The 12,320-nt window shown below is 42.9% G+C and overlaps 1 protein-coding gene across 2 annotated transcripts in view; it reads left to right on the top strand.

The window, feature by feature from the left end:
* Window positions 1-12,320, top strand: part of lyst (lysosomal trafficking regulator) — a 114,910-nt gene that overhangs the window by 38,443 nt on the left and 64,147 nt on the right. For both annotated transcript variants that reach the window (XM_079437646.1, XM_079437647.1), the window contains 2 exons: window positions 804-965; window positions 12,104-12,260. In XM_079437646.1, coding sequence (XP_079293772.1) covers window positions 804-965; window positions 12,104-12,260 — 319 coding nt within the window. The remainder of the gene's footprint in view (window positions 1-803; window positions 966-12,103; window positions 12,261-12,320) is intronic.

Raw genomic sequence — 12,320 nt, 5'->3', positions numbered from 1 at the left:
TCGACTGTCCTGCAAAGTTCAGCTCCAACTCTAATCAAACGCACCTGAAGCAACTAATTAACGTCTTCAGGATCGCTTGAAAATTAGGCAGGTGTGTTTGATTAGAGTTGGAGCTGAACTTTGCAGGACATTCGATCGCCAGGAGCAGGATTGGGCACCCCTGCTATAAAGTATACTATTTGATAGCGTGCACAAACACTAACGCTCAACACGTTACGTCCTTATCCAGAGTTTGCGCTATTTCCCTACAGAAGTTTTGAAGTATAAAACATGACTGTGTTCATGTTTTACATTTGTGGGTATCTCTAAACCCCATAAGCACTGGCAAACACGGGTCGTTGTTGTTGTTGCATCTCATTTGTGTATTTTCGACTAACAACATCCCACCCAGTGTTGCCACCTTGTGGACAAAGTAATAAATGCAAAAAAAAATAAATAAATAAAGGAGAATGTGCAAGCTTAGCGTACAAAGTAAAGTCTGGCTGTGCATACTTGACCATACGTGTGAAGACCGAAGTACACTTTGGGCTTAAACATTAAAAAAATTCAATGAAAATACAGTAAATTCAGTAATAATTGTCAGTATTGCTAGATTTAAGGCAATTTAGATTGTCCAATATTTTTTTTTCTTTTCTTAATAAGGGAGAAATGTGATGTTGCATTAGGGGCCTTAAATGATGCCTGAGAATATTGTCAGTGTAGGCACACTAGATTTGGAACAGAGCTATTGATCGCCGTTTTGATGTGACTATGTCCTGTTCTCATTCTCGAAGAGTGTAATTTTCCCACACTCTATCCCATAGCTGCAATCTGTGGAGGAGACGCTGTGTGAGGTCCGGGATCAGCTCTCTCGATCTGGAGTTGTGAATTCTGAACTAGCAGTTCCTCTGTTTGATTCCTTACTACGTGTGGCACTGGCTGAGATGTTCTGCAGTCCAGATGTCATCGAGGAGAAACCTGACAAGGTAATCTAGTTGCTTGTGTAATTGGTATTTAGTGTTCCCATCCTGTACAGCCATGCTGTACATTTGGGTGACTCAGGTTTGAGTCTGATCTTCATCTCATTGCCCCTCTTTTGTCTCACCCAACCACATAGTTCCCTTTTACTGCCTGCTGTCTAAAGCTAGGGAAAGTAGTGAATGCTCTAAAATAAAATGAACTTTTGGTAACTTAATACAAAATCTATAGGGAGGATTGTATGCTATATAATACATTTTATATAAATATATTATAAATTAGCCCTAATTTTAGCTTTTAGGGAATCTATTCTTAAGATTCAATATTGATATGATATTAATCAAATAATAATTTCTAAGGTTTTAACGACCTGTCCAGCGAATCGTTAAATTCAGTATATCTTTAACAATTTTGTTTACAGTCAACAGCAAGTCACAAGCAAGGAACTTTACTATCTTTGCGCTTAAAGATGAATGCAGCCAGTTTCCAGCAGAATTATGGAGAAATATTTGATTTGCTCTGTGTTTGACTTGCTCTGTGTTGTATCGTTTCTTTGCTGGTTGAAGGAACCCCAGGTGTGGATTGGCTGCTGAAGTCGTCGTTGCGTGATGTCACTGGGGATGCCCTCTTGCAATTGGTTGGTTTCTCTGTGACGTGATGATGCTCTTAGGAAGTCTGTTTAGAGTTCTTTTGGCTTCAGGTGTTAAAGTTTCTTTGGTCAGAACTTTGAAGGCATGTGTGGATCCTCGCCAGATGGTATATGGCTGAGAGCACTTAACAGCGCGATCAGATTCAAGATTCAAGATTCAAGAGTTTTATTTGTCACATACACAATTATACAGGGTATAACCAGCAGTGAAATGTAGGTCAGGTCCGCTCCAAGGACAGTGCAATTATATAGAATACAAATATTAAGAAGGAGAAGTACAAAACATAAAATAAAATAAAAGAATAAAATAAAATAAGATCAAAAATATAATATAAATGTGCAGGTCAGTATGTTGTTGACTTAAATAGTAATAAGAGGAATGTGCAAAAATAATGTGCAAAAAGTTGTACAGGGTATTTGAATAGCAGCAGTATGAGGTAGAGAAAAATTATGAATAGCTTATTGATATGGTGATATTTACATGGAGTCAAGTGATGTTATGACACAGAGTTAGAGTTTAGGAGCCTGATGGCCTGGGGGAAGAAGCTCCTCCTAAGTCTCTCAGTTTTTGCCATCAGGCTACGGAAGCGTTTACCAGATGGAAGCAAAGTGAATAGTCGGTTACCAGGGTGATTAGAGTCCTTGATGATTTTAACAGCTCTACTTTTGCAGCGTTTGAGGTAGATGTCCTGCAGAGAGGGGAGAGCAGACCCTGAGATGCGCTCAGCTAAGCGCACAACTCTCTGTAGTGCTTTGCAGTCCTGATTGGAGCTGTTTCCATACCACACTGAGATGCAATACACTTTCTATGGTCCCTGAATAGAAAGTTTTCAGGATTGCTGGTGAGACCCTGAATTTCCTCAGCTGTCGCAGATGGTACAGTCTTTGCCTGGCTTTCTTAACCTGTGATTGGATGTGTGTAGTCCAAGTCAGGTTCTCTGAGATGTTTACGCCGAGGTACTTGAAGCTACTCACCCTCTCCACAGGGGTCCCACTGATCCTGAGAGGAGAGTAAGGCTGCTGCTGTCTCTTCCTAAAGTCCATGATCAGCTCTTTAGTTTTGCTCACATTCAGAGAGAGACAGTTGTCCTGGCACCATGATGTGAGTCTCTCTACCTCATCCAAGTATGCGGTCTCATCGTTGTTGGAGATGAGGCCCAGAACCACAGTGTCATCAGCGAATTTGACAATAGATGTGGAGCTGTGAGAGGACACGCAGTCGTGCGTGTAGAGAGAGTAGAGCAGGGGACTCAGGACACAGCCCTGTGGGGCTCCTATGTTCAGAGTGATGGAGTTTGAGGTGAACTGACCAACTTTCACCACTTGAGGTCTGCCGGTGAGGAAGTCTTGAATCCAGTCACAGAGTGAGGAGTTTAGGCCGAGGTCTGTGAGTTTAGATGCCAGCTGGTCCACAGTGGAGAAGACAAAGGAGGTTGTGATGGACTTCAGGAGAAACTCCGTTGACCACCCCCCACTGACCATCGACAGCTCGACTGTGGAGAGAGTCAGCAGCACTAAATTCCTGGGGGTGCACATCACAGAGGATCTCACCTGGACCACCAACACCATGTCACTCTCCAAAAAGGCACAACAGCGCCTACACTTTCTCCGCCGGCTGAAAAGAGCAAGTCTCCCTCCACCTATCCTCACCACATTCTACAGAGGCACCATTGAGAGTGTGCTGACCAGCTGCATCACTGTCTGGTACGGGAACTGCAGTGCTGCTGACCGCAAGACCCTCCAGCGGACAGTGAACACAGCTGCAAAGATCATCGGTGCCCCTCTCCCCTCCATCCTGGACATCTTCCTTACACGATGCTCCAGCAAAACCAACAGCATCGTGAAGGACTCCACCCATCCCTCCCACAGTCTCTTCCAGCTCCTACCATCAGGAAGACGGTACCGGAGCATCAGAGCCCGCTCCGCCAGACTGCTCAACAGCTTTTTCCCCCAGGCTGTGAGAGCCCTGAACTCAAACCACCCCGCCCCCCTCTGAAACCTCATGCAAACCCCTACCTCCTGAACATGGACCACCCCCCACCCCAAACCTTACCACACCAAAGAAAAACTGTATGGAACTTTTATATATTTTTTTATTTATTTTATTCTTTACACTATGGACACTCTCCTCTATGTGCACTATGGACACTTTACACTATGGACACTCACACTTTACACTATGTGCACTATGGACACTTACACTTTACACTATGTGCACTATGGACACTCACACTCTACACTAGGTGCACTATGGACACTTACACACACTGCTGCGTGTGCACAATCTCACAAAAAACTCAGCAATATATGTATGTTATGTTTACATGCTCTTGCACTACAAATCATCCTGCACTGTTCCCCAACCAGCTGCTGACTCAAATGTCTCTCTTTGCACATGTACAGTTTGTATTTTTCGTCTTCTATTTTTTAGTTTGTATAGGATAATATTTATGTGAAGCATTCGTATAGTTGTATTTTTTATCCTTTATTCTTTTAGTTTGTATAGGGTAAATACTTATATATAGTATACTTATAGTTAAATCTGTTAGTAGTGTATAGGTTTATAGTGTTTTTTCTTACTTCATTGTTGTATGTCTGTATTTATGTAGCACCGTGGTCCTGCGAGACACGACATTTCGTTCCACTGCATGTCCCCACATGTAGCGGAATGACAATAAAGCTCAACTTGAACTTGAACTTGAACTTGATGGGGACTATAGTGTTGAAAGCTGAGCTATAGTCAATGAATGACTAGACCTGGACGGATCTGAGACCTGGATCCGTCCAGAAGACACGGCAACCCCAGCTGCTCTCTCTCACAATTTCTCTTTCTCTCACACCCCTAGGCAAGTTGGCCGGGGTGGGGGCACTGGCTTGCTCATTTCTAACAATTGGAAATACTCTACCCACTCTCCCCTAGGCAATCTCAACTCATTTGAATCGCATGCTGTTACTGTGACAGCTCCTATAAGACTCCAGATTGTGGTACTCTATCGTCCGCCGGGCCAAATACCACCAACCTTCCTAGACGAGCTGGACGGACTGCTGTCGTCTTTCATGGAGGATGGGACTCCACTCTTAGTCTTCGGCGATTTCAACATCCACCTAGACAGGCCTTATGCTACAGACTTCCAGTCACTCCTAGCTTCATTTGATCTCAAACGCCTCACCACTACTAGCACGCACAAATCTGGTAACCAACTCGACTTAATTTATACACGCAATTGTTCTACAGATAACATTCTGGTACAACCACTCCATATCTCTGACCATTTCTTCATTACATTTACGTTACATTTTGCAACTCAGGTGCCACCATCTCCCTTACCGGTTACTTTCAGACGCAACCTACGCTCCCTTTCCCCCTCCCTTCTTTCCTCTGTAGTATCCTCCTCTCTTCCCTCGCCTACCCATTTCTCTTCTCTGGATGTAAATGCAGCCACTGACACTTTATGCTCTACCTTAACCTCTTGTCTAGACGACATCTGTCCTCTCTCCTCTAGGCCAGCACGGGCTACTCCTTCTAACCCCTGGTTATCCGATGTTCTTCGTGAGAATCGGACCAAACTCAGAGCGGCAGAGAGAAAATGGCGCAAATCAGACGATCCGTCGGACCTGAGTAGGTATCAGTCTTTGCTTTCATCTTTCTCTACTGAAGTCCACACTGCCAAATCCTCACATTTCCACAACAAGATCACCAGCGCTCCAGACATGCGTAATCTCTTCAGAACATTTAATTCTCTCCTCTGTCCCCCTCCTCCACCTCCCACCACTTTGATAACCGCTGATGACTTTGCCTCTTTTTTCACAGACAAAACTAGAACAATCAGCAACCAGTTCTCAACTCCGCAGGACCTCCGATCAACCACATCCACCGCTCCAGCTCCCATCTTCTCCTTCAGTCCTCTCACCGAGGCAGAAGTATCCAAACTTCTCCTCTCCAGCCATCCTACAACATGTCCTCTCGACCCGATCCCCTCACATCTTCTCCAAACAATCTCTCCCACACTCTTACCGGCACTCACACACATTATCAACACATCTCTCCTCACAGGCATCTTCCCCACAGCATTCAAGCAGGCTCGGGTAACCCCACTGATCAAAAAACCTACATTAAATGCTTCTCTTTTAGATAACTACAGACCTGTCTCTCTCCTTCCATTCATAGGGAAAACACTCGAACGAGCTGTCTTCAACCAGCTCTCGCGGTTTCTTTCACAGTACAACAAGCTGGATGCTAAACAGTCAGGTTTCAGGAGTGGCCATTCAACAGAGACTGCGCTACTCTCAGTCACTGAAGCCCTACGAACTGCAAAGGCTGATTCCAAATCGTCAGTCCTCATTCTGCTGGATCTCTCTGCTGCTTTTGACACTGTCAATCATCAGATTCTCCTGTCTACACTCTCTTCACTGGGCATCACTGGAATTCCACTTCGCTGGTTTGAATCCTATCTCACCGGTAGATCCTTCAGGGTGGCCTGGGGAGGGGAGGTATCCAAACCACATCAACTGATCACTGGAGTTCCTCAGGGATCGGTTCTTGGACCCCTCCTCTTCTCCACGTACACTACATCGCTGGGTCCCATCATACATGCACATGGCTTCTCCTATCACTGCTATGCCGATGACACGCAGCTCTATCTCTCTTTTCAACCAGATGACCCAACGGTAGCTGCACGGATCTCAGGCTGCCTGGCGGACATCTCGGCATGGATGAAAGAACATCACCTACAGCTCAACCTGGCAAAGACGGAACTTCTGGTCTTCCCTGCCACTCCGACTCTACGGCATGACTTCACGATTCAGTTCGGCTCATCAATGATTACCCCATCAACTTCGGTCAGAAATCTTGGTGTAATCTTTGATGACCAGCTGACCTTCAAAGAGCACATTGCAAAGACTGCTCGTTCCTGCAGGTTTGCACTACACAACATCAGAAAGATCAGGCCCTTTCTGACAGAGCATGCTGCGCAACTTCTTGTCCAGGCCCTGGTTGTTTCTAGACTGGACTACTGCAATGCTCTTCTGGCTGGTCTGCCATCAAACGCAATTAAACCTCTACAAATGATTCAGAATGCAGCGGCACGACTGATCTTCAACGAGCCCAAAAGAGCGCATGTTACACCACTCTTCATCTCCTTGCACTGGCTACCAGTGGCAGCTCGCATCCAGTTCAAGTCACTGATGCTTGCGTACAGATCTACCACAGGCTCTGCACCCTTCTACTTCCACTCACTATTACGAACCTACATCCCCTCCAGAAGTTTGAGATCTGCTAGTGAGCGACGCCTTGTGGTACCATCACAGAGAGGCTCAAAATCACTCTCCAGAACATTCTCGCTCACCATTCCTGGCTGGTGGAATAATCTTCCCACCCCTATCCGGAACGCCGGATCTCTGGCAACCTTCAAGCAACAACTGAAAACTCATCTCTTTCGGCAGTACTTGACTTCATCCTAAACTAAAAAAAAAAAAAAAAAAAAAAAAAAAAACTTTCCTTCTATCTTTCTCTCCACCTACTAGTTTGTACTTATTTGAACAATGACTGAGACTTGGTGTTACGAGCACTTCCTCTGTCTGACTGCCTCTTCAAGATGAATCGCTTTTTGTATTCCCCAATTGTAAGTCGCTTTGGATAAAAGCGTCTGCCAAATGACTAAATGTAAATGTAAATGTAAATGAATAGCAGCCTTACATAATTCCCATTGTTGCTGTCCAAGTGTGTGAGGGAAGAGTGGAGAACGTGAGAAATGGCATCGTCCATGGATCTATTTGGGCGATAGGCAAACTGAAGAGGGTCCAAAGTATCAGGGATGGAGGAGCAGATGCGGCTCTTTACAAGTCTCTCAAAAACCTTCATGACTATAGATGTGAGGGCAACTGGGCGATAGTCATTCAGGCAAGAGGGTTTATTGTTCTTCGGCACAGGGATAATAATGGATTTTTTGAATGAAGTGGGAACCACGGAGGTAGCAAGGGACTCATTAAAAATGGAAGTGAACAAACCAGCGAGCTGATCGGCGCAGGACCTCAGAACACGGCCGGTTATCCCATCAGGTCCGGCTGCTTTCCTGACGTTCACTTTCTTTAGCGCCCTCCGAACCTCATCCTCCGACACGGTGATTACAGGATCGTCGCTGCTCTGCCTGTTGCTTCCTGACGCGCTGGTCGGCAGAAACGCGCCGTCGCCGTTGCCATCGAAGCGGCCGTAGAAGATGTTTAACTCGTCGGCCAGCAACGGATCTGCTCTCACCTCCGCGGAGGATTTGTTTCCGAAGTCACAGATGGTCCTCAGTCCCTGCCACATCCGTCGAGAGTCGTTGAGCTGGAAATGAGACTCAATTCTCTCTCTGTATCTGTGTTTGGTGGCTCTTACTGCGCGTCGGAGAGCATAGCACGATGCTTTGTACTCGCTCGTATTCCCAGACAGAAGAGCCTCATTGTAAGCGGCAGTGCGTGTGTTAACCGCGGCACGGATTGTTCTGTCCACCCACGGTTTCTGATTGGAGAATGTCCTTATCGTTATTGTTTCTGTAGCTTGCTCGGTTAGCGTGTTTACAAAACTTAATGCTACATCCGTGAACTCGCTGACGTCAGAAGAACTCGCCCGGAACATGTCCCAGTCGACGTCATCAAGCGCCGCCTGCAGCATAGTCTCTGAGTGGGAGGACCAGCGCGTCACTACTCTCTGCACCGGAGGTTCCTGAACGAGCCTTTGTTTGTATTCCGGTGTTAGAAAAATGGTGGCATGGTCCGATTTGCCAAAAGCCAGTAGTGAGCGGGCTTTGTAGGCATCCTTGAACTGAGTGTAGCAATGATCCAGTGTGTTCGGTCCTCTAGTAGGACAGGATACATGTTGATGGAAGTTCGGCATGACCTGTCTGAGGTTGGCTTTGTTAAAGTCCCCCGCGATGATGAAGGCAGCGTCAGGATGTTTGTTGATGTAGCCGCTGAGCACATCGTGAAGTTTAGACAAAGCCAAGCCGGTGTCCGCCTGTGGTGGAATGTACACAGCAGTAACAATGATCGATGAGAACTCCCGGGGCAGATAAAATGGGCGGCAAATAATGGAAAGATGTTCCAGATGAGGCGAGCAGGAACGCGACAGAATGGAGATATTCCTGGGGTCACACCATTTCTTGTTAATCATGAAGCATACTCCTCCACCCCTGGATTTACCGGCCTCTGCTGTTCTGTCCGTCCGAAAAACAGAGAAGTTATCACTCGGCATTACAGCAGTGTCCGGGACCGAGGACGAAAGCCATGTTTCTGACAAACAAAGGATGTCTGGACTCGAATTCCAGCGCGCTTCCCGCGGTGTTTCTTGATCCGTCGCCTCGGTGGGTTATTGTTCGTCTCCGCGTTCCGAAGAATCTCCAGAGGCCACGCAGGATTCGTGGATAAGGTGTCCTGAAGCAGGTTGGTGTAGCGGTTTCCAATGTCCAAAAGTGTTTCTATGTTGTAGGTGATCAGTGCCGACGTGAAATGTGTAAAAAGAGAAAGTAAAAGTAGGTAAAAAAGTAAGTTTAAGCAAAATCTCAGTGGAGCGACCCGAACGGCGTCCGAACACAGCGGCGCCATCTTGTCTTTAATCAAATGAGGAGCCGAAGTTTCAAACAGGTCAGCGCACGAGCAAGCAACAGCACACCAAAGGGTGTCTGTCTTTATTGGGCTGATTTCAGTCTGCCCCTTTTTCTGTTTGATCCAATCACAAGTGTTTCTGTAGGGTGGAGCCCCGCCCCGCACGGCTCAGTTTTTCGTGCGTAAATCCTTTGCTGAGTTATTTCATAAAATGAAGAACATATCCTAGCAGATTCCTAAGTGTTTTAATCATACATTACGATGAGAAAAGTCAACTTTCATCCACACCAAATTATTGCTGACGCAACTAGCTTTCATTCAAAATCAAACACCAAGTATTTTGCATACCCAAAGTACATACAGTATATAAATTTTATCTACTACGCGGTTAAGGCATAGATTAAACTATCCTAAATTCTGAATAATCACACCAAGCATGTGAAACTAAACAATAGTGATCGGGAAAAATTAGACATCAAGAGATTACAACAAATAACATGGATTCCAATAACACAGCAAGCTTAATTTAATTTAATAAAATACAACCTGAATATTTATTGTAAATATATTGTATATATTGCTTTTGAGTATATTTCTTTAATAGCAGCAGCGATTATTATTTGTCCTTTTGGGAACACTTATAAAGGTCCGATCTTCTTTGTTCTGCCAATAAGAAGAAAAGACGCGTTTCTCTGCTGGGGAGAAACGGGAGGTCATGGGAATGTCACTCCGGATGGAGATCTGGTGATTTTCTTAGCTCGGACGCCTGTTGTAAAACCATCATCTTTGTTGATACCATCATTGAATTACTGCGTTAAACGATCAGGAGATATCAGGGAGGGTCTGTGCTGGAGCCTTTCCAGATGCCACATGCTTTGTACTGTTGATTATGCAACTTTTATTTATGGTAAACCGGTCAGGAACAACATTGAAGGTTCTGTTCTAAATCCATTTCAGATGTTCCCTCAAATTTATCCTGGGTTTTAGAGGTCTCCTGAGATAAGGAGATTTAGGGCAGGAAATCAGCCAGCCAGTTAAATGCAGATGCTGGGAGTGGAAGTCTTAACTCCTGCTAAGGAATGTGCTGTCTTGAAATTATTTTGTGTGTGTGTCCTGGTCTACTAGGCACTACAGTATTTATGTAAAAAAGTTTTTTTTGGTTTCTGTGCTTTTCTATAACATACTGTTTTGCTTGTTGCAAGATTTATATTACTGGTCTTCCCAGCAGTATTGTCTGTAGTGAAACACATCACCGAATAATTCCCAAATAAATCTGATCATTTGGAAATAGTAAGATTTGTTTGGGCGCTCTTCAGTTCTTTAATATACGTAAATCTGCTTTCTGCAATAAAATGACCTCTGACCAACAAGGATAAACAGCCTTTTTGTGTGATTGAGCACCGTGGGGCACATGGGGATATATTTTATGTGGAAACAGTCAGCTGATGTGGTCCTGTGACCAAAATCATATTTTTCTTTACTTTCCCAGCTTTCTGAAATCACAAACTTTGTCTCTCTAACAAAGACAACACCAGAAGCAATGTTATACGTATTGTTTTTATTTTTATTTTTGCAATGCAACAGTACATTATTCTGAAAAGAGCTCATTTTCTAGAAGGTAAGAGTCTGCTGCCTGCTTTGCTTTAATCTACTTTACTACTGTTGTTCTAATATGTTGTGCTGTAGGGAAATGAAAGCTCTAGAATGTAGAAGTGGTTACTTTGTGTGCTTGTGTAAGAGAAAGTGATTTTGGACTTTTCTTTTTAACTTTGATTCTTGAACACATAGTCCTTTTATTTCTTTATGCTTTTTTTTTTTACATGTATTTATTAATAAAGTTTTTATTAGTTACAAAATGGCAAAATTAGTGTCTTTGCAGTGCTGACGCAAACTAGCATGCTCATCATTACAGGGCAGTGTTTTACACACAATTCTTCGCTGGCCTTATAAAGTTTGTACAGTCTTTAAAAAAAAATAATCTTCAGTTCTTCTGACATCTATTCTACACAATGCTTCAGAAAAACCATAATGAAAGTGCAAGTGAAGACCGAAAACAGGAAGTAAGGCAGTATCAGAGCAAAGGTTTTGAATATCCACATGAAGCTTGTATGGTACAATTCCCTGATAATGCCACATACAATTGGTTCCTAAATTTGGTGCCACCTATTGATCTAAAATGATACATTTCTTGTAACTGAAAATTTATATGAACTGCTTGTTATGATTAAACAACAACGATAACAATAATAATAACATATTTCAATAAAGATTTTAATAATAAATAATATAATGTTCGATAATCAATATTCTTTATTTAATTAAATTAAATAATTGTTAATAATAATAATAATAATGTGTTACATAATGCACATAATATTGTTTAATAATATTTTTATTTTTTAAGTGATTTCTCTTTATATTTTGATTACAATTCCATCCCTCCATCTAGTAATAATAATAATAACAACAATAAAATAGTGTGTGTATATGTATATATATATGTATATGTGTGTGTATGTGTGTGTATATATATATATATATATATATATTACAATTTTTTACTTAATTATGTCAATGTTTCAATTATGTATCAATTAATTTGTCATTATATTATTTTATTTATAATTCATTCCTCCATCTAGTAGTAGTATAATAAAGTAGATATTAGTAATCCTATTATTAAATATAATTTATTATAAAATATATTTTTATATTATTAGCATCTCTGTCTAGTATTATTATTATTATAATTATTAAAGGTGTGTATTTATATTTGAATAATCATATTAATACATTAAATGTTTTATTGTAAAAAGTCTAATCTATTTTATTTTATTATTGCTTAAATTTTCTGTGTTATTTAATATTCCTATCCATCCTTCCATCTAATACTGCTCTTTCTGCCCCTCTGTGCAGAAGTCTCAGGTCAGCGGTGAGGTGGCACCTCCAGCAGGTGATCTGTCAGAGGAGGTGGATGAAGCTCAGGTGAGCGGTGCTCCACCCTTAGGAGAAGAGGAAGGCTATGAGGCAGACAGTGAAAGTAACCCTGAGGACTCCACCCGTCAGGAGGAAGGTAGTACCACCCATTCATACTGACATGAGCGTGTGCGTTGTGCTGGTCACTTGAGTTTAA

The sequence above is a fragment of the Barbus barbus genome (genome assembly GCF_936440315.1).
Source record: "Barbus barbus genome assembly, chromosome: 16".
NCBI lineage: Eukaryota > Metazoa > Chordata > Actinopteri > Cypriniformes > Cyprinidae > Barbus > Barbus barbus.
The sequence above is the reverse complement of the archived record's forward strand: the minus strand, read 5'-3'. Positions and strand labels throughout refer to the sequence as shown.